Source organism: Callorhinchus milii, unplaced genomic scaffold (genome assembly GCF_018977255.1).
Source record: "Callorhinchus milii isolate IMCB2004 unplaced genomic scaffold, IMCB_Cmil_1.0 Scaffold5, whole genome shotgun sequence".
NCBI lineage: Eukaryota > Metazoa > Chordata > Chondrichthyes > Chimaeriformes > Callorhinchidae > Callorhinchus > Callorhinchus milii.
The window spans coordinates 22,617,602-22,640,970 of NW_024704746.1; the positions used below are offsets into that span (position 1 = coordinate 22,617,602).

At 42.6% G+C, this 23,369-nt stretch overlaps 1 protein-coding gene across 2 annotated transcripts in view; it reads left to right on the top strand.

Annotated features, from left to right (window-relative positions):
- plpp3 (phospholipid phosphatase 3) overlaps positions 1-23,369 on the top strand; it is a 71,467-nt gene that overhangs the window by 34,968 nt on the left and 13,130 nt on the right. For both annotated transcript variants that reach the window (NM_001292760.1, XM_007899893.2), the window contains 2 exon segments: positions 9,348-9,628; positions 11,234-11,291. In NM_001292760.1, coding sequence (NP_001279689.1) covers positions 9,348-9,628; positions 11,234-11,291 — 339 coding nt within the window.

Here is a 23,369-nt window from a genome sequence, read left to right on the forward strand (position 1 = left end):
TATTGACACTAATAATCCTTGCATTTGATATAGCGCCTGATCACGTCTTCTAGACGTCTCAAAGCGCTTCTCAGAATATACAAGTGAACTGACGATGTTTTGTGTGCGAAACAAAAGCAACCAATTGCGCACAGCAACGTCCCACAAACAGTGGCGGATTGAGTGACCAAATTCTTCTTGTTATTATTTTTTTAAAGGGATTATTACCCATACAAATGGGGTGAGCCTGGGCAGGTTAGCAAATATGAATCCTATCCAAGAATGCAGGTACCGAACTTTGAAAATATCTAACATCTGTATTTTATGTTAGACGCTGCTGTTCAGTAGTCATTTTTATTTGCAAGGGGATTTCGGGTTTAAAAAAAAAAGAGCAACAAGAGCTTTCTTCTGAGACGCAGCTGCTGACGATTTCAGCGTGCATTCGGAACGGCAGAAATAATAGAACTTGGAGGCCCACAGGGTTGCTATGGAGAGAATAAGACGTAGACAGTGGCAAGAGTCTGTAATAATTAGAGATGTTAATGAGATGTGTAAACCAGAGGGAGAGAGAAGAGAGGGGAAAGAATTATGGCGTAAGTGCTTTTTTTTTAAGCCAAAAAGCATTTGCTACAATTTACAAAGGAACCTCTAACATGTTTATGTACTGTTCATTGAAAACATATCTGTGCTGCAACACAGCCTTTGAGTACGGAGACTGAGACTCGAGTTGCGGTCCAGCTGTGCTGAATTACAGCACATCCAGGGCCCCGTGATATTTGAGATGTTGCTGGGATTTTTGGCCCTCATTAGGGCCCTGTGTGTTCTCAATTAAGACACTGAGCGCACTGCACATACATGCACACATGTACACACACACACAGCCACACAACACACATACCCACACACACACACACAGCACACACACACACACAACACATACACACACCCACACAACACACATACATACACACACAGACACACAACACATACACACAAACGTACACACACCCACACAACACACATACACACACACATACACAACACACACACACACAACACACACCTGAGGTCCTCAGGGTGGATGACTGCCTTGTGATCAGTCACACATAGTTCTGTTCCTAAGGCACTTCTGGATGATGGCAGAGACCAGCTATGGATACGGTAGTATAACTGGCGTAAGTGCAGGGTTATTAGGTGGACCTGGCGTATCCATTAAAACTGTTAAAAGTATTATCACTTCTGTAGGGGATACTACAGGACATGATGTCAGCACTGCAGCAGCCTCTTACAGAAACTCTCACAGAGTGGATGGGTTTTTCCCCTTTCCCCCCTCCCCCCCCCGGCACCGTTCTTGCCGCCCCTCCCTTCGTCCCCCTCCCACACACCCCCCAAAGCCTCGAAAGTGGGGGTCAGGGCGATCCGCGTGAAACACTTCCCGGTGACACCCTCAGTGCTGTTGTGTGGTCGTCTTGCAGGAGGCGAGGTCCGTGGTGGTGGGTGGGCGTGGGGAGAGGAGGTTGGGTGGGGGTGGGGGGGGGGAGAGAAGAAGGAGAGGACATTGACAGATTTTATTTCTTTGCTCGAGATGGAACTCTCGCTCGCATGAAACGCTCCACTTAAAAAGAAAAAGCCCGGGTGAAATCCGACGGATTTCAAAATGATGATAATAATAATAATAATAATAATATAATATGATTTGCCAATCGTGCCCGGACTGGGAGTCAGTATCTTGAACAGGGCCACCATGAGAGATGAAATGCGGTTTTGTCTGCGAGTGAAAGTACCGCCTTCGTTGCTTGATTTGCCTTTCATTCTCGAGCCAAGTTGAGTCATCAAAAGTTGCAAGAGGGCTTTAGAATAACACACTCATCTTAGAATAACGCAAGGGCACAGCGAGCTGAAGAGAAATCCCTCCAGCAAGAATCCTCGCATCCTGACATCCCGATACCACGAACCAGTCCAGTTTCCAAAGGGAACATTCATGATCCCAATGATGGGAAGAAAACGGCAACCCTCCTGGGAGTGTCGTGGGCTTCATTTGTGATTGATCTCCAGAGCTGTAACGACAAACAGCGATCATACATTGATGATAATAATAATGATAACATTCCTCGCATTGGATATAGTGCCTTATCACGTCTTCGAGACGTCTCAAAGCGCTTCACGGAACATACTGTAAAGGGTAGTGACCTTGTGCTTTGCGGGTGAAAGTACGGCGTAGATATCAAATGCAAGGATTATTGTTATTATTACGCTATGACTTATATTAATGGAGATGGGGTGGGGTGGGGTGGGGGGGGGGGTGTGCGGTTAAACCTGAATAATAGCAATGGGCAGGAAAGAAAATAAGAATAGAATCGCAAGTACAATATTTACCAATGGAAAAGAGCAGCCGGTTCACCTGTGGGGTAAAATCCCACCTGGGTCTCGATTTACTTCACTGTATTTATGTAGCGTTCCTGAGTGGGCAGAATTTGGCAAATTGTTGCATTCGGTCTTCACTTTGAAGCCGTTGTTCTGTAGTTCTGAAAAGAAAAACACTTCCAAAATGAAGGATGTTGTTAAGAATTTGCCAACTCTGTCCACTCATTGTCCATCATAGGCTCAAGTGGAATTATACGCTTCAGACATTTTCTTTTTGCTCAGGCAGTTGAGTCCTTCGGTTCCCAGTTGAATCAGGAATCTGCCAGGGTTTTCCTCTCGCTGAGTGCTCTAACTGAGTCAGCATTCCTTCTACTGAGCGTTATTATATTTCTCATTCTATACATTACTCCCAAGTCCTGGTTCAGTTTGCGGTTTCCTTTAGCTTTCGTTTCCTCTGTTTCTCTTTTCCTGGTTCTGCACGCAATACGGGGTCGACAGCCATCCCTCAGTTCCTGCCATCATTTCTAACAAAATACTGCCATCGGATTCTCATCTCCACTTGATCTGGTTTTCCAGTCAGAGGCAATTGCTTCCCTTGCTGGCCCGAGCTTCCAAAACCCAAAGCGTTTCAGTAAATGTTTGACAGAACAGTGGATTAATGTCTTTGAAAGACCACTGTGCTACTCATGACTCCATACGTACACTAGTTCAACTCTGGAACACAGCTCCAGCCGTTAAGGGTACGCGAGGCTTGGACTAAACTCTTCATGGGTAACTGATGCCAAGTTTAGTAACTGTTTATCTGTGGGCAATACTCGAGTTGTTGTTGCAACGTACTACAAATAAGAAATCTGTGTTTCTTGAGGATGGGGAATAGAGGGAGAGAGGGAAGGAGGGAGAGACTGGAGCCACCTGCAATGGAGTGCTGCGCTTTTCCAGTGAATATTTGTTAGTTTTGACTAATTGCCAAGAAGAGGGGTGACCGCTCTTCTGCGAAGTGTTGTTGGATCGTTAACCGATTATTCTCACTGGAAATGTGGAGATTGTGATTTAGAATTTTAGCCACAAAACCTTGCGCCCTCAAAAGCCACCGTCTCCCTGGCTCTCGGCCAATATTCCTTTCAGAGGAGAGATAGATCAACATGCACCAGGCAGGAGAAGCGAGGCGTTTTCATTTAAAAGTAACCGAGTTTGTCTCCTAATCCCACTTTAACCTTTCTCACAGCGCTCCAAAAACCTTTTCAAATGAACAAAAAAAAAACAGCACACCTTTGTTAAACCGGAGAGGCTTTGATACTCATTAATCTATTCAGTTACACACTTTATTACCTTCGCTTACGTCGTTTTAATGCTTTGTTTCACAGGAGTTTAGGGAGCAGTCTGCTGTGCACGCTCAGTAACATGCTTTTTTTGAAGTTACTTCATTTCGCTCAGATTTACTCCAAACCTGGGCGTGGCAGAGTATGTTTTTACTAAAACGTATTAGTATTAACCTATCCTGAAAGGTTTGTCAGATTGTAAAATGTTGGCTATTTACACCAGCAATGCCACTTAAATCCTACCTTCCCTTTAAACACCGGCAAGTGTGTCATCTCATTTGGTGAAGCAAACCCGCAATGTTAAACGATATTTATCATAATAGCGAGCCGTATCAGGTCGTCAAAGTGTCTCGAAGCGCTACACAGCATTTACAGTGGCGACTGTTGTGTAGTGACTGTTTTTTAAGCAATCCTGGCAGCTAGCTTCTTCGCAGCAATGTCCCGCATAAAGCCATGAAGTGAACGACCCAATTTTTTTTGTCAAGAGTCCCAAATTCTGAATGCTTGAACTTGTCACGTGTAGGTCACACAGTAATATGATTCTGCAGATGTGTTCTCCCCCACCACCCAAAAATAAAATCCCATCAAGTCTCCTGAGAAACTCGTGGATATTTTCATGCTGAGGTTCGTGGTTGGCTTTCAGCGAGAAATATTTTTCACTCAACTGGGAAGCAGAAATGAAATTTGATACAGAAAGTAAAAATAAGTCTTTTTTTAAAAAAAAATAAAAGCCTCAATTTATCTTCTCGCTCTGTGACTAGATTTGGAATCGTTCTGGGTGGGATTTGGGTGTTGAGGCATCCACATGAATACTCTTTTGTTACTGTCTGAAAAGGAGAGTCACATATCAAGGGAAGAAAGGGTTTCTTCTCTCTCTCTTTGTGATCTCTGGTATATATAATAATCCTTACATTTGAGATTGACATCCTCTCAAATGCTTTGATACGTCCGCCCTACCTGAAAGGCACTGTATAAGTGAAAATTGTGTTGTATTGTATTATAAACAGGTGGATATAATCATTAAAGGGTGGTTTCAGGACAGATATCAGGAAGTTTTCTTTACGAGAGAGAGAGAGAGCGAGAGAGAGTAATGAACGACTTGAACAGACTGCCAGGAAGGGTGGTTGAATTGAAGCTGAACTCATTTAAAAGCAGCTTGTGATGGGGATTGGGGTGGGGGTGGGGGAGGAAGACCAATCTTGTGATATTACTTTACCTGTTGTGTCCAGTGGTCCCCCTTTGCGCCCACAAAATACACAGTCACTCCACTTTACAGTTTGTCCTGTGAAGCGCTTTGAAACGTCTCAACGACGTGATAAGGTGCTATATCAAATGTAAGGATCATTATTATTATGATTATTACTATTATTATTATTATATTGAGTTCAAATCCAAATCCAAACCAAGCCTCTGCAACGAAACTAAGTGTTGACTGTAAGGGAGCAAAGTGAAATCAGTTTAAGGAACCTCAACATACGTACAGTAGTTCTGAGCTTGCGTACATAGTCCATTTGGCACCTCTAATGAGAGGTGAAGGATTGAAAGCGTTGCATAAGATTAGGCAAATCATTAGATGCAACCTTAACAAGAGAGATAGAGGCCATTTGTCGCCGTCCAATACCTTTTTTTCCCTCTTGATAACGTGCAAAGATTTAAGAGCTTCCCGGCCACAGAATCTACAGAGTGTTCTTTGCAAAGGAAAAAGCGCCTCCTGCGAAGGAGGAGCGCTGCGATTGGGCTCGGTGCCGCTGGGTTGGGCGGGGAGAATTCAATCGCTTCGGTTACGCTGTCCAGAGAAAGACGTGCAGGTCTGGAGATCGTGGGAGGATATGGGATCAGGCTCGGGAGTGACGCCCAGAGTGCGCAGGTAGCTGTCAGGCACGGTTAATGGCCACCTGGGGGAGAGGCAGGAGGAGAATCCGCACCGGTGGAACTGAACCCAGTACCAGAAGGAGTCAAAACATCTTCAACAACAACTTGCATTTCTATACCGCCCTTACATCTTACATTTCTCAGCAAACTATCTTTGCTTCCACCTGTAAAACGCACAGTCTCCTCACTTCACTTCACGGTGAATGCCGGGAAGGGCTTTGAGATGTCTCGTGTCAACCATGTGATAAGGTGCTGTATCGAATGCAAGGATTATTATTTTTATTAAGAAAACTGAGGTTTAACCCACACTTGGAGCTCGTCGAACATTTCTTAATCATATGTGTCAAGGGGGAAGGAAGATGTCAATCTCCCCCATTTTACCAGTTTTTTTCTAAGCTTTCAAAGTTTAATTCCCCTCTGAGTATTATAGCACTCGAAAAGTTTAATATTCAGCCATTATCTTACACAATCTATTCTGTTATTGTTGGCGTGCAACCCAGTCCACATCTAGATGGTGCAAAATCAGGCGGTCAAAGGTTAATGGAAAGCATTTGTTTGTCATAGAGCTCTATTCTTCAACTTAATTGAGTTTTTTGCCGTGATTAAAAGTAAATTGGTTTTGTACTGGATAAAATATACACCAACTGAGCCCACAGAACTCGAGTCCCCTGTTATTTATTTGAATTGGCCACAAATATATTGCTCGCCAGAAAATAGGAGGATTGAGAATCGGGACAAAACAAATGACGTGGACAGGGTGAGAATTTAACATCCTCTGTGGTGCCGAGAGCCTGAACATTTGGACTCAATTGAGCAAATCTGATTTTCATTAAATTGCCTTTAAAGACTGCCGGATGAATTGGCCTGGGGCCAAGTTTGACTGAACTGATTGCCTGAGATTCCAAACACTGTCACAAAGTGACGAGAGGCACGATAGAGATAGAGAGAGAGAGAGAGAGAGAGAAAGAGGGAGGGAAAGATGCAAGTGCTTCCATGTACCTAAACATACATAAGACACTCTGGTGTCCAAAAAGAGCTACAGAATGGGAGTAACAATAATGCTCTGACTATAGCAGATTCCTGAATCATGTTATACCTCTTTTGAGTTGTAAAGTGTCATTACGCATATGGAGCAAACAGCACCAATCTGTAACTTTCAATAGAATCAGGAAGGCGATCAAATCGTGTTCCTCCAACGGAACCTTTTTTCTTTCACGCAAACCTGAGGTTTGAAACCCAGGTATCCAGTTTGGATTGCGATCTTTGCGAAGAATATACAAGATTGGTTTACCGACTGCCGACGAGACAGTTTAAGTGTGTAAACAAATATACTTTGAAAACCCGCTGCCGTCTTTGGTAGAGGTGATTGTAAGCAGAGTTTGTGTCAGTCACTCGCTACTCAGGATATTTCTGCTGCCTTAAGAGGCATTGTTATAATAATAATAATAATAATTCTTGCATTTGATATAGCGTCTTATAATCTCCTCGAGATGTCTCAAAGCGCTTCGCAGAATATACTGTAAAGTGAATTGAATTGTATGTGTTGTGGGTGAAACGTAGCAGCCAATTGCGCACAGCAGCGTCCCCACAAACAGTCGTGGATTGAGTGACCAAATTATTTTTATTTTTATTTAATTTATTATACCCCTGGAACAGTGATCTGCCAATCGACTAACAACTGGGTTCCTACTTACTGCGAGGTAAACAGAGGTGTGTGGGGTAAAGAAACTTGCTTAAGGTTTTGCCCTGCCCAGGGATGAACCCACTTGCCTCTCACTTGCGATGCTTTAACCACTACACTGCAGGATTCCACTGCAGTATTGCTGAGCTTGAGAAGGAAACATTGCTGCCACCAATTAGCTGGATTTGCACAAGTTCAAATTCTTGACTCCCAAAAGTGTGCTTGACTTTAAACATCGCCAATCTGTATGACATACTGGTCTGGCGATTCCCACGTAAATGTCATTGTCGAGTAAAACACAGTGGTAAAAGCAGACACCACACTAACCATATTGCACTGTTTCCAAATAAGTGCGGTGAAGTATCTTGAGAACTGACCGATACACAGTACAATATGAATCTGGGTGTTTTCCCACGTAATTCATTTGTGTTCTGCGTTTAGGTATTTGAGAGTCAATATGATTCAAATGACATAGGGACGAATGCGGTGAGGGAATTGGATTAATGTCAGCATCAATGAAACAAACATTAATGGAGAGGCACTTCCGTTTCAGCTTTGTACACTGACTCAACCCCTCACACTGTCAGGCTCAGTAAATCTTACAAGACAATTCAACCCCCTCCTTCCCAACACGAAATGATCAATTATTCTATCAGTGGCTCATTTTGTCTGTTCATAACATCGATTTGTTTTAATAATGGCTCAAGTTGCTAAATCGTTATTCCAGCGATCAGCGTGGAACTTGGGTGAAGAGCGGTTTGATGTACCCAATGGTCCTTTCTTGTTCCGATGCTTTGTTGAATTGTGCTTTTTAAGCTTCTACAAATGTTTCTCTCTCGCGCCACAACCTCGTGCGAATGGTGTGGCTCCTTCAATCCAACTCTTTATTTCAAAACATAATGGATGTTAATGACGGTCCTTTGAAATCGTTTGATCTTTCAAACCCAGGCATTGACGGTGGAACTCTCTCTTCAAAGAATTGTTCAGCCTTTCTTGCTCTGACAGGCCAAGCACATACATTGTGCAGCTCAGAAGCAGCTTTGTGAGTTTCTCTTTAAACTCCAGACATGCTTGCTTGACCCGCTGGGCTATACAGGTAGTGAAGTGATTAGTAAAGTCAGATATTAAGCAAGATAATGGAGGACTGCCTGTCCGACCTAATAATACCTAAAGGGGAAGGAGCTGAGATGGAATTCTAGCCATTACAGAATTGATGTTGATTAGATTACTGGCTACTGCGTTCAGGGAAGGGAATGGTGCCTGAAGCCTGCAGTAAAACCCACAGAAACCCACGCTCAATTTCTCAGCACTTCTCAATTATTCCAAATCAGCTTAAAAGTAAAGGGGCCGAAGCTGAAATCTGTTACTAATTCTGAGTCTTAATGTGTCTCTTTTCATAATTAATTGAACTATTCCACTGTGTTTCTTTGTGTTTTTAAAATATGTAACGTGTATTTATGTGTGTGTATGTATCTCGGGCAACTGTTGTTATAATGTGCTCTTCTGGGTCCAATATCTCAGACCCCGCTTTAATGAAAGAGTGGGAAAAAAAAAGGCCGACTTCTGGGTTGTCAGGTCAGCACCGATGTCACTTCTTGTGCAATATGAGCAAGAAATGCCAAGGATGTCACTTCCTTCGCTGTGTGATGTCAGCACGCTCTTCCTGAGTTTAAGACCCATCCCTGAGATGGCTGGTGTCAAAGTACCTCTTTCTTGCAATGCGTCTTCCACTAATTCAGCTTTGCTCCAATGTTTAAACTGTCAAACACACCCCTTTCGTTTGCAAGCATGTGGGAATCTCTAGTGGGTAATTCTGGAACACCTTCAGACGTAAAGCTAGACCCTAACCCTAATACCGCCTCCGAATACATAACAACCTAGTCTTTTCTTTTGGGTTTCGTCCTGTTTTCTTGCACCAATGAAAGCATATTGATCCTGACAGTTCACCTCTTTAACCTCCCTCTTGTCCCCCTTTCCCTACCTATTATATATTATATATTATCATTATATTATATTTCAGTCATTAGGGGCTTGATTACAACGCTGCACCATCTCAGCTCCTCAAGGCATAGTTTGTACACAGGAAAAGCTAAGTAGCCTTAGGAATAATTGTGTGTGTTTTTTGTTCACAGATAGTATCAGGAGAGTGCTACCGTATCTACTACATGAAAGAACGTCCCAAGTCCTTTATTCGTAACCCATATGTGGCCGCTCTGTACAAACAAGTTGGCTGCTTCATCTTTGGCTGTGCCATGAGCCAGTCCTTCACTGACATTGCCAAGGTGTCCGTCGGACGCTTAAGGCCGCACTTTTTGGATATCTGCAACCCGAACTTTTCAGCAATCAACTGCTCCCACGGTTACATCACAAACTTTGAGTGCAGGGGGGACGAAAGCAAAGTGCTGGAAGCAAGGTAGGAAGGCATGACATGGCATTCAATCGACAACGACACCAAGTTGCATTTATATAGTGCCCCTCAGGCAGGGTAGAGACCCAGAGCGCTTGACCAAAATGATGAGAGCAAGAGTGAGTGAGTGAGTGAGTGAGTGAGTGAGTGAATGAGTGGGCGAGCGAGTGAGCGAGTGACTGAGTGAGTGAGCGAATGAGTGAAATCGCTGCAAATTTCATTCGCCCCCCCAAAAAAAAGAAGCAACGTAAATGTTCGAGTGGATTCCTACACGATTTAAAGCACATTGATTGAGACAGTTCAATTCTATTTCGACCTCACGTGCAAACAGGTAGAAGATGTGCCCAAGAGAACTGTGCATTTTGTGGTGTATTTCTGCGGGTGTGTGTGTGTGTGGGGGGGGGGGGGGGTGGGGGGCGGGGGGGGGGGGATTGTGAGATAATTCCCCTAAGATTGTGTAAGTCAACAGAGGCAGTAATGTCCTTATGTCCCTGGTATCTGGATTCCTACATATTTGTGGTGGAGCCATTGAGACTCCATTGCCATTTGTTTTAATGGGAAATTGAGCATTGCTGGAATTAAATGAAAATTACAGCTGTTTGTGACGAGTGTTATTTTTTTTCTTGCACGGCCTCCGGGGAGTCTAAATATGGAATTTATATATTTTTTATTATGTATTTTTTTTTAGAAAAGAGCTGATTAAAATCGCAGCTTTCCGTGCAGTCTTTAAGTAAGGAAACAGCTGTTTCAGGCATACAAAGTTTTCGAAACTGTTTTTTTTAAAAAAAAAGAAAAAAAGAAAATCAATCGGTATGTTGGTAGATTATTAATAAGTCTCACCCATCGAGGCTTTAACTTGATTCACTTTCCCTTGTGAATTGTTCACTCGCATCTATTGAAGTCGGCGGCAGACTTTGCCCGGCCAGTACTCAGCAAAGCCAGATAGCATTCCCTTTTCCTAACCGAACATTAAACATTCCACGGCTGGACAAATTTGTTCTGAAACGCTGAAAGGTTTTCCTTTTCAACGCAGTTTCCCGAAAATATTCCCCGGAGCCCTGAAGACAGCGTGACCCCCGATTCCCAAAGAATTTGCCCACAAAATGTACAGTCAATTCACTTTACGGTATAATCTGTGAAGCGCTTTGAAACGTCTCGGAGACGCGATCAGGCTCTGTATCAAACGCCAGGACTATTATTACTATCACTATTTTTAATTCAGACATTCAGGAGTTAATCTGACCACGAAGGCACCATGGAATAGTTGCCAGATCCCATATCTGCCTCTTCTCTGACTAGGTTGATCGCCTGTTTAGCTTTTACAGTGTGTTTAAAATTGATACCCAGACCACGTTACACACAATGGGAGTTCTTTTGGACACTTTGAGTACGTGCACTTATCCCACGACGAGTGCAATGGAAAAATCAACACAACTCCACTGACGTTATCTGACGTGATCTAGGCAGTGTTCTCCCCTCTCCTCTCCTCTCCTCTCTCGCCCCGTGTAGGTTGATCATCAGGGGGCTGAGTAGTTGGTGCTGACCGTGTGCTTAGAGTCCGGAGCAGAAGAGTTTGATTCTTAACACCTTTTTTGTTGCTTTGTTTTGCAGGAAGTCGTTCTATTCAGGACATGCTTCTTTCTCATTGTACGCCATGCTCTACCTGGCGGTAAGTCACCTCACGTTCAACGTGTTCTTCACCTTTTCCCCTCGGTTGTTGCCTGGGTTGATCCGAATTTTATTTGACGCACGTTTTGTTATTTGAATGGATAGTGTCATAGGTTGAGTGTCACACACTTGCGGATAAAATAAGTACAGCACACTGTCAAATGCACTTCATAGCAATTACCTATGAAGCACTTTGAGATGTTTAACATGACATCAAACATAAGCATTAAGTATTATATTTATTATCAAGCTTTCCACAATCTGAACAGTCTGGGGAACGATTGCCGCGTTTTGCCCACAAAATATACAGTCAATTCACTTTACAGTATATTCTGCGAAGAGCTTTGAGACGTCTTGAAGACGTGATAAGGCGCTGTATCAAATGCAACGATTGTATATTATTATATCCTTTCCCAACTTTGTTCCATATTATCTTTGCTGACCTCCTTGCTGGAAAGGGCTGGAAAGAGGCAGAACAGTTTAGCTGAGACAAATTTTGGTCTCTTCCCTCTGGGACGTCTTCCCGACGTGAAAGGCGCTCTATAAATGTAATTTTGTTGTTGTTGTTGCTGGTTCCCGCTCTCCCTCTCTTCTCCCTCTCCACCCCCCCCTATGAGGTGTCCTCCCGACATGAAAGGCACTCTGTAAATGTTAAGTGTTGTTGTAAGATTGTGGACGACGGTCAGTGACTCTGTGAGCTGGAACTTGAGCCATCCGGTTGGGAATCTAATACTGTTGTATAGTTAGTCAACAGTCTTTTACCAGGAGTTGGCCGTGCAGGCGTGATACTGGACAGTCATTCAAGAGGAGACAATTTATCTGTCCCACAGCGCAGTGACCACCTGTCTTTGCTTCATGGTTTGCTGCTCTCAAACATGCGTATTGTTTAGTGTTTGTCACTGCAGATCGAGCCCTGGCACTGTCTAGTAATGGCACTCCTGGAGATCCGGTATTTATACCAATCAATAGGCAATTGTGACGCTTCACACCTTGTTACTTTAACAAATTGCGTGACCACACTTTCCTCCCCCCACCCCCGCCTTTCAAATGTTGTGGATAACACATGGGGGGGGGAGGGAAGATTACTGAGTGATTCTTTTGTGTGTGCAGTCAGCAGTACACGGCATAATAGACAGACACCATAGAGACGCAGGATAGATCGGAGGAGACATTGGGTAGCTTCCAGGGAAAACAAATCATATGCTCGGAGAAGGCACGGAATACATTATAGAGATGATTACTGAAGGGAAAAGGTGGATGATCTGTGATACTGTACTTGGGATACTGAACCATCATCTTAAGTCCTTACACGTGGGATGGATGATGCCAACTGAAGTTTGCCAAACATCACCATGTTTTTTTATGCACATTAATCAGATCAAACAGGTCAGAACAAGATGGGAGAGCACTATGCAAATGCAAGTTGTTGTTGTGGTAACAACAACAACATTGCATTTGTGTTGGGCCTTTCACGTCGGGAGGACATCCCAGTTGTAAGCACTTCAATCAGATCTCCCGTTAACCTGCTCAGCTCTGGCGGAATATAACCTAAGGTTCCCAGCCACTGATCATAGTCTTGTCTTTTGAGATTCTCCATGGCTCTTACGTTACTTACTGCTGCCAAGGTACTTGTTTAGATCTCTCTTTGGATCACAAGCCTAAAGAATTTCTTTGACCGTAGTCACGCTCTCTAAATCACGTCCAAATCACACACCTGCTAAATAAGAGACTTTACACGTTGTAAGAAGTGGGGCTGAGCCATCTGTCTTAAGATACAAAAAATGATCCTTAATTCTTTCAAAAAATAGTTTACCCCCATTAAGCAACGCAACTGGTTTCAAGTTTATGTTGAATTCCACATTCGCATTTCCTGCTGCCCATATATTACCAGCGAGATCACCGAATTACAACCCATCCGACCCAGATGGACCCTAAATAATAGCACTCATGCATTGCGTATGTACGCTCTCGTGTGGACTGGAAAGCAACTAATCACTCAAGCGTTGCCAGGTCATTTCAAACCAACCCTTCTCAATTAGTAAGCCTTGTTCTGGCATGGAAAATGGAGCACTTTTGCGGTGGCAGAAAGCAAATGCAAAATATTCATTACGACTGAGAATGGAATTGAGATGCAAGTGATATTTTGGGGGGAGCCTAGTTCTAATGACTGAACGTACTAAAGTCTGACGGCTTTTAAGAGCAAAGTCTGTGCTGAACTGTACTATCAGCAATCGGAGTTTCTGAATTGAACTTTTCTATTTTTCTTTCTTTTCGAAAAAAAATCCATTTACCACAGAAGAATCCCCTCAAGGCCAAAAGCTGTTAAATAGACTTAGCAGTATACAGTGGTAAGCTTAACTGCCTTGCTCGTATGATGTGAAGTGAAAGGTCACTGGAATGTGGAATAAAGATTTGACCCTGCCACTAAATTAGGTTTAATGCTGGTGCCCCAAGATATTGGCTGTACATGGCTTGATTTATGCAACTTCTCAAATTGGGGGTCAATCTCCTACCAGTTTAGAGCAATGGTGTCGCTATAACTCAAATGCCGTTTCTCATTGTGATATGCTTTAGTACTTAGCGGGGTAGAGACCGTATGTAATAGAAGCGTTTGTCAAGTAAAAAATGAAATGGCCAATTGTTCCTTGTGAACCCTGAACTTTACAAAGCATGGACAGTAATTCCTAACATAATGTTCTTTGTTCTCGGCTATTCCATTATGTCCCAAATATTAGCCAATGCTAATAACTGGGTAAATTGAGAACAGATTGTTCAAGATTGTTGCATTGTAAGTCTCTTTAATGAGAGCAGGACTCAGATGCCAGATTTTGAGACAAGAGCAATAGAGAAAGTACCAATTTATTGTCAAATGTAGGCCTCTTGCACAAATGCAGGAATTATTGTTGTCTTTCCGTAGAAGGTTAACCAGCAATGAATGGTTAGAAGTAGCTTAGATTAGTTCACTTGCCAAAAAAAATCTAACAAAATATGTCAATTTAGTATTATTAATATCTTTCTGTAGCTGTAGCTTTTATAGGGGGTTTATCTTAATACCCCTCAACTCTGAAAAGATAGCCTTGGGTGGCAAATCCAGTCCGAACCTTATTATTGTAAATCCTTTCTTCCAAACCCCCATAATAACATTCCCCCTGTAAAGGAGTTTAGATTTAATAATAATCCTTGCATTTGATGCAGCCCCTTATCACGTCTTCGAGACGTCTCGAAGCTCTTCACGGAATATATTGTAAAGTTTAGTGACTGCATATTTGTGGGCGAAACGCAGCAGACAACTGCACACAGCAGCCGTGGATGGAGTGACCGAATTATTACTGCCATTTTCTGTCATTTTTTGAAATATAAAATGAATGCTCCTCCTCCCTGGTCTCTTTGAGTGACTTGCAGTGAGGTTTGACTCTGAGTAAAACATCAGAGCTCTCAATTAACGAGGATGCTGGGCTTAGGTTTGGGTCTAGTCCAGAAACTACAGAGCAACTTTCTGTCTGTTGATTTTCATGTTCAAGGGCAGTTTAGATTTGTCTTGGCCAAAGAGTCACGGCAGATAAAGAACACACTTTAGAAAAACCAGCTCTGAGTTTGTTTAGTGCTGCAGCCACTTGAGAAATCAGAGAGTTTTCCGATTCAAGTGTTGGAAGGAAACGCTTTGCCATCCTGTCCTGAAGTCTTTAGCCCTATTGTTTTACTCTTGTTATCTGGTGTTTTAATTCTCCCGGGAGGGGTGAAGAAGTTGCAGTCAAATTCAATTGGGGATAAATGGGCAAACAAATAGGATACACAGGGACCTGAGACACTATCCTGAGTGAAGAGCGTTGTATAAATGGAAGTTGTTGTTGATGTTGATGCTTCGTATCAGATTAAATGCGATTAGCCATTGCATGGTTTGAAATATTGCATTTTTCACCCCTATGGATGACATTTTCCTCCTCAAACACACAACCAGTTCAGTTAACCCCTTCTTTATCGTTCTCCTCCCCTCATCCCCGCCGTTGAAATGCGTGCGTTCATGCACAGGTTGATAACCAAAGTGCTTGAAGAACATTAGAAAAACACACACCTCTGTTTACCCGGCAGTAAGTAGGGACCCGGTTGTTAGTCGATTGGCGGATCGCTTTTCCGAGGGTAATAATCCCTTCAAAGTAAAAAAAATAAATAAAAAAAATATATTTGGTTACTCAATCCACAGCTGTTTGTGTGGGACACTGCTGTGCGCAATTGGTTGCTGCATTTCTCCAGCAAAACATACAGTCAATGCACTTGAAGACTTGAAAAGCGCGATATCAAATGCAAGGATTATTATTATTATTATTATATCCTGTGAAGCGCTTTGAGACGTCTCGAAGATGTGATAAGGCGCTATACCAAATGCCAGGATTGTTATTATTGTAATGATTAGCGTAGAAAGTGAAATTTATTTTATTTTTGTTTTATTTTCTTGACGGGAAGCACTGTGGAGTGACATTTCCTCAGCTCGGGGCTGTATCCCTATCGCAACAACTCCCCCACTCTCACGGAAAAGGACACATCGAATGTTTTCACAATAGCGATTTACTATGTAATTGCTGTCCCAGTCGTGTCGATCGTTTTTTAATGCACTAAGTGATGCCAAATAGTTTTGGTCTCCGCTGAAGAGCTTACATGGGCTGCCGTGCGTACAACGGTTGCTGTGCATTGGGCTCGGGGCTTTTCTTTGATCCCTGCTTTTTTTTTCACGGCAGATAGCATCAGCTGCAGCAGTTTGTGTGCACATTTCCCCCCATATGGAAGCATTCTCCTATCAGTCAGCGTGCTGTCTCGGGTCCCCGGTTTCCCTTGATGTCAAAACACTGGAAAATAAACCTTTTCCGTAGCCTTTTTAATATGCTGTGAGGTTTACCGCTGTTGTTTGTCTATCGGTGGCTGTTTTTACAAGCAGCCACACTCTGCTGTTGAACTCGGGGTGACACAATTTGCTTCGGGAACTGACGCTATTAATCTATTAACGTCATTTCTTGCCTGATTCCCATGAGCGTCTCATTCTTTCCTACGCGCTGGTCTCTCGCTAATCTCAGCCTGGCCCTCGAGTTGACTCGCAGTTATACGCTTGTCACACCGGGCTGCATTGACAGGATTTAATGTCATTTAAAATCGAGTTGACACAGTTAGATCGGAAGATAAAGAGGGGTTAACTGAACTGCACATGAGCTACTGGGTCCCTGGAAGAAGAGAATAAGTTGGGGCAGACGGTGAGAAGCTTTTAAGGGAGAAGCTTTTTCATGCAGACACTTATTAGACCTTTGCACACGTGGCTGTCGAGACTGAGAATCTAAAATAATAATCGCACTTACATTTGATAGAGCGTCTCGTCACATCACCGGGATGTCTCAAAGCGCTTCACAGGATTTCACTCTGAAGTGTGGTGACTGAGTATTTTTGCAGACAGCAATTTTCCACAATCAACCGCGATGTGCATGATCAATTTTGCGTGGGGGTGGGGTGGGTTGGTGGTGGGGGTGAGGGGAGCGGTTTGTAATTCTAAAGACCACTTGAAAAAAGGAAATTGAATAAATACTTGAAGAGGAAAAATATGAGGGAGTGCGGGGAGGGAGGGAGGAAGGAATTGAGATACTTTAGCTGCAATGGAGGAGTTAGTACTTGCAAGTGATGGATTTCCTCCTGTGTTGTAACATCTACCACTCTGTGCACTGTGCCATGAGGTTCCATCCTTTAACATCAACTGCAAAATAAGACTGGGAAAAAAAACAATCAGTTATTATTAATGTCGCCAACTTTAAATAAACCAACGATAGTCGGAACATGGATTCTAAAAATCCGTTTGCTTAATAAAATTAGGACTCGGCTGAGATTTGCTTCATTTAAAACTCTTTAAGTTTTGAAATATCATGCAAGTGAAATTTTATCCTGGTTCATAAGTGCACGACAGGAACATTCCTTCCTCCCAACCCCCCACTTCCAAAGTCTTGAAAGGGACAAGTGCTAAAACAGCTTGATCCAGCAGAAAGTGGAAACCAACTTGGGTTTACATGGCACTATTCCAGTTTCACACAGGGAATATTTCTAGTGCTATGCAACCTTTGTGGGTTCTATTATCAGGCTTCCTGATATTTTGTCTACATAAGTAGTAGGACATTCTCTTTGTCGAACGTGACCGAGAGGGAGGAAAGAGGGAGAAGGGAAAATCTTTTCCTCTACGGAGAGACCGGCAATGTGAAACTGCAGTATTTGGCTTGTAGCCGTGTCGCCAAGGGAGGTAACAAAACCAGGTCCACATTCAGCTGTGGGTTTTTTCAGAGACTCGGGTCTGGGTACAGGTCTTTGCTCGAGACAAATGGTGATTGTGAGAGATTGGCAGCGCACGCTCATTTAGCCTCTTTGTGCATTCTTTTGCCAAGTGTCACGGTTGGTTATTAATTGCGTAATAAATAAAGAATTCACTGAGTAGAATTGAATCGGGGGTCACGTAAAGGCAATTGCAGATACGAAAGGATTACTAATACTGATGTGAAATTGTGCATCCAAGACATGGTTAAAGGGACAGTACTTCCCCTGTGTGTCTTGTCGAGCCCCGGCTCTGCAACAAGCGGTTTCGACTGAATTCATACCTATTTCAATCTCTCAGTACAAATAGTCCTCAATACAAATTCTCAGTCGAAATTCAATCAATCTTAAAGTTTCCCCAAAAAAGTTGTATAATGAAGGGATTACTCGTTCTCATTGCTGAAACCACCTCATTACCATGGGTTTCTGGCCAGTGCTGTAATCTCCAACACTCTGCGTGCCAAGGAAAATTGGCAACTGTGTGACCCACTCTCCAATTATATCATCTCCTCCCCCACTGAAGCTGCCTTATGAATGGGTAAGATTAAAAAAAATAAGATCGAGTACTTGGAGATCTACCTGCTTTTTTTTGTTTACTGCTTCTAATTGTTCCTTACAAAGTTAAGGAGTCCTGTCGCTCAGTGGTTAGAGCACTCGCTTTGCAAGTGAGAGACCTGAGTTCAATTCCAGGCAGAGGGCGAAACCTTGGGCAAGTTTCCTTACTCCACACAGAGCCTAATAATAATCCCTCCAAAACCAAAAACAATAATAAATTGGTCATTTTCAATCCACGACTGTTTGTGGGACATTGCTGTGCACAATTGGCTGCCGCGTTCGCCCACAAATATACAGTCAATTCACTTTACAGTGTGTTCTGTGAAGCGCTTTGGGACGTCCTCCTGACGTAAAAAGCGCTATATCAAATGCAAGGATTATTATTATTATTAAATGTCTATTATTGTTGGTTAAGGTGTTTCTGGTTCACTGAAGTTGCTTAAAATCACATCCCATTTCCAGCTCCTAGTCCTATATATAATGACGGTTTAAAGAGGGATATTGGCACATTTTATACAAACTACTTTAGTTACAAATTTTTAAAATGGAATCTTTTCTCTGCTTCTTCAGCACTCCAGCGTATAAACACTTAACGTTAATTGACGGAAATGTATATTGAATTGTTGCCTGATATCTTACAATACTGTACATTGTCTTGTTTAAGTCCCAAGGTCCCAGCTTGTTTAGAAGTTTATAGTATAAATACTTGACATGTTTCTGTGGATATTCTTTACATAGTTGCATGAAAGAGCTACATGCTTTAACCTTGATTATGGCTCCAGCCTAGTTCTAGCACAGAAACAAATTTGCGTTGACCCAGTGAGCCCCCCAATCTTTTCAGCTCCCTCTGATTCGATGTATAACGAACAAGGATTTAGCACTGCCAAAAAATAGGAGAGCCTTTTCTCTTCTTATCAAAAGCTAAGATTGAAACCGGGGCTCATTATCTATAGAAAACACAGTATAAAACCAAACCCTTGATAGAGAGTCGAAGCATAATGGAAGGAAGTGTTATCTGCGTAGAGAAAGTTCGAGTGAAAACAGCAGCCGTAATAATCTGCATGAGATTTTTTATTTCAATGACAATCCTGTGAAAATGTAACTACATACCTACCTCTTGGCTCCATTAAACATGAGGTCATTGTTGACTGACCGCCTGTTGGATGTTTTTCCAATGTGCTGAATAACTAGGTCCAATTTGACAATTAGGATGCAGCCAATTTTTATTTCCCTGTAATAATGGCCGCACAGTTTAATTTTGGAGTCTCTCAATTGAGCTGGGGCTCTGCTTGCTTTTCCCGATCAGCCTTGTTCCAGCAACAGCTGGACAGAGACAAAGCCAAGATGCTGAACCATTAATAAATCAAGAGCATAAATTGGCTGTTTATCCTGTTTCTGAGCAGCAATCTGTCACTTTGTCGGAAATTGAGAGGTCAGGAGGAAGAATAATTCTCAAATTCTTTTGCTCCTATTTAAAAGGTCCCATTTAACAATGCAAAATGTTTTGCGATGGAAGGTATTGTTGTGGCTTTTATCCAAGCCAAGTGGGAGACTGTTGCCGTGTTGGCTTCCGTGCAAGTATTTGTAATTGAACAGGTGGTTGAAGCCGAACCGGCCAACGCTCATTGTTTTCTCACTGTGTCTGCAGCTCAAAGCTGTAGGACGGATCCATCATTTCATAGACCTTCATTCCCTCTCCTGGCTGCCACGTATTGTGAACAGTAAAAAAAAACAAGGAGCAGCTTTTAAAAGAAAAACACATATAAAGCTTCTCTGATTATTAGTTACTGGAAAGGCATCTCAAATCACAAATGATTAACAAGAACAACGACAACAACTTGCTTTTTATATAGCGGCTTTCCCATGGGGTAGCGATTGACACTGGCTGGTGCACAGAAAGTGGATGATGCTGATTTCAGAATTAGATTGGATACTATTCTCTCGCTCGACGAGGCGTGGTTTTCCATATGCTCAGTCAAAGTGATTCGGTTGCAAACATCCATCATTCCTTTTAGGATATCAATTAATAATACGAGTGACTTGGATGTAATGACTCGTGCCGGTTGATGTAATAAAACCTGACTTGACTGAATCCACACAGAATAATGCGCTGGTTTTGCCTTCCGAGCGCCTCAGAAATCCAGCTCAGTAGAACACAGCTCCAGATACTCTCAGTAATCACTGTAAGAAAGGAAGGTCAGGGTGCCTGTAATTGCATGCAGTTGCACAAACATAGCCTCAGCCAAAGGAAGATAACACAAACAAACAATACTGTGGCAGGGTTTCTGCGTTTCCACATCTGGCTTTCTGTGTGGCACGGAGTTTGGCTAATTCTGTGGTTTGCCTTCTGCTTGAAGAGCTGTTGACAATTGCCGATTCGAAAATGACAACTGTCCCGTTCAGAATGAGTCCTTCCCATAACGTTGATACAGCAAACTTGGGTTGGAAATATGGATTGGAAAGAAATGTGGAACAAAACAGAAATTACATCATGTGATTTGGAAAGTCACATAAATCCTCAATCGTTTCCTATTGGACTGATTGCATAGAAACATAAATTTACAGCCATTCATTATTTTAATATCCATTCCACCTTCTAGATCTCTTCCCTTAATCCTTTTACAGTTCGGGAGCTTGTGGAGTCCTGTAGCTCAGTGGTTAGAGCACTCGCTTTGCAAGTGAGAGACCTGAGTTCAATTCCAGGCAGAGGGCGAAACCTTGGGCAAGTTTCCTTACTCCACACAGAGCCTAATAATAATCCCTCCAAAACCAAAAACAATAATAAATTGGTCATTTTCAATCTACGACTGTTTGTGGGACATTGCTGTGCGCAATTGGCTGCCGCGTTCGCCCACAAATATACAGTCAATTCACTTTACAGTGTGTTCTGTGAAGCGCTTTGGGACGTCCTCCTGACGTGAAAAGCGCTATATCAAATGCAAGGATTATTATTATTATTATTATTGTGCAGCAAAACATACAGTCAATTCACTTTACAATGAATTCTGTAAAGTGCTTTGAGACGTCTTGAAGATGTGACAAGGCGCTAGAAATAATTATCAAAACCAGAAATCGCTGGGGACACTCAGCAGCTCAGGCAACGTCTATGGAGAAAGGAAAGTGAGTCAACCTTTTGGATCCACGACCCTTCATCAGAACTGAAATGTTGACTCACTTTCCTTTCTCCGTAGATGCTGCCCGATCTCCTGAGTGTTCCCGGCAACTTCTGTTCTTGTTTCAGATCTCCAGCACCTGCAGTATTGTGCGTTTTGGCTAGAAATAATTACTTTAGAACAGCTAAATGTTGAAAGAACAGGCTTTTCTAAGAAATCAGGATAAAACTGCATCCATTCCAATTTGTGCTTCACTGATTGTTTTTGTTGGAGTTTTAAATGTGCAGTGTTCCTGTTCTTAGAAGCTTTTAGATAAAGCTCCCTTCTTCGAAAGCTATCCAAAAACAAGTTATTACACAAATATTTGCCTCATTTGTATTTCTCTCAGCAACTTTGATTTGTACCTCATCACTTTTGATAAACAGGCATCTCCTTGGATGCTTTGCAAGAAAATCTGGGCCACATTTGTGCTGACGCTTTGCTCTACCCTTTCTGCTGCAATCCGTCCTTGGGATGAGACAATAAATCGACATCATGTTTGCTTGTTCAGATGAATGTTAAAAATCCCATGGCACTAATGATGAGAGAAGGGAGTTTATCCTGGTGGCCTGGCCAACAATCCCTTAGGTTAGGGATGGCTAACACGCGTGACAATCTTACGTGTGTAATGAGGCTCGCAGGCCACAAGTTGGCCGTTTCTGCCTTAGAGAAAAGAATTGGTTGTTTACTTCATGGCTGTTTGTGGAACATTGCTGCCCACAAATTGGCTGCTGGGTTTTACCTACAAACACGCAGACACCACGATTTACTGTAAATCCTCGAGATGTTTTGATGACGTGCAAAGCACAATATCAGACTCGCGGATGATTTTAAAATGATTTCAGGGCGAAGAGGTGCGCTGGTCGGATGGCAATTCTAGTTGCGGGAATAAGTTCAGCTGAGCCTTATGTTGTCTCGCCAACTATCGCGTCTGTCAGAAACTATTCAGTGCGGAAGTTAAACTGAGATAACCATCGTAGCTTTCCTGCAGCAACGATTTAGGTCTACAGTACCGTAATTATGTGTGTGGTTGCAGCAGGCACTGAAGTCTAACCTGCTTTCTCAGAAAGCTTGTGGCAAAATTATTGTGGCAGCAAAATACAGTTCCTGCTTCTTTAGAAAGGGAAAGAGTTCAATAAACAGTATTCTTTTTAAACGAACACATCTGTGAAGCAGTTTAACAGAAAAAGGATCAACAATCCATTAGTGCAGTGCAAAATCAGTACATTTATTATTCACAAGTATCAAAGGGTGGCAGTTGAGCATTAGGTCAACTTGTGCTTCTGTTTTCTTGTGAAAATTGTGTCTAAAAGTAGGAATTACTGCATGGGAAATTGACGCAAAGAGTCTCTAAAAACACATAGAAGAAGATGCTATCGGAGAAAATATTTGTGGAATCAAATGTTTCTTTTTAATTTTTCAGAGAATCCCAGGTTTTGATTTTAAAGGCTTTTTTTCCCCCTGTAAGTTCTTCTTTAAGAAGTGTCCCTGTCATCACATAAAGATGATTTCCCTGATTTGCTGTGCAGTGCAGTGATTTGATTCCTGGTTCCTGATATGTCCTTTAAGTGCAACAGTCGGTGCTTCAGGATATGTATCATCTGCAGGTGGAGCTTCAGTGACAGGCACTGTGATCGGGTTCGCCCTGAGTTTTCAGAGCTCAGGCTGCACCAGAAACTCAACAAAATACTGGCAGATGCTGGAAATCTGAAATAAAAACAGAAGTCACTGGGGACAATCAGCAGGTCAGGCAGCATCTACGGAGAGAGGAATGTGAGTTAATGTTTCAGGTCCATGACCTTACATCAGCGACTTCTGTTGTTGCACCAGAAACGAAGCCTGACTCAAAGTGCCCCAAATATATTAGCGGCGTTACTGGAGCTCAGGGCAGAAGGACAGAAAAGGTCAATTTTCCCAGCGGTTCCCATTCAATAGTTAATCGAGCCATCAGAACGGCAAGGAACCAATATCTAATTACTGTGTGGGATGTCAAAGTTCTTTGGGAAGGGACAACTGCAGACAAGTATTAGTGAAAAACA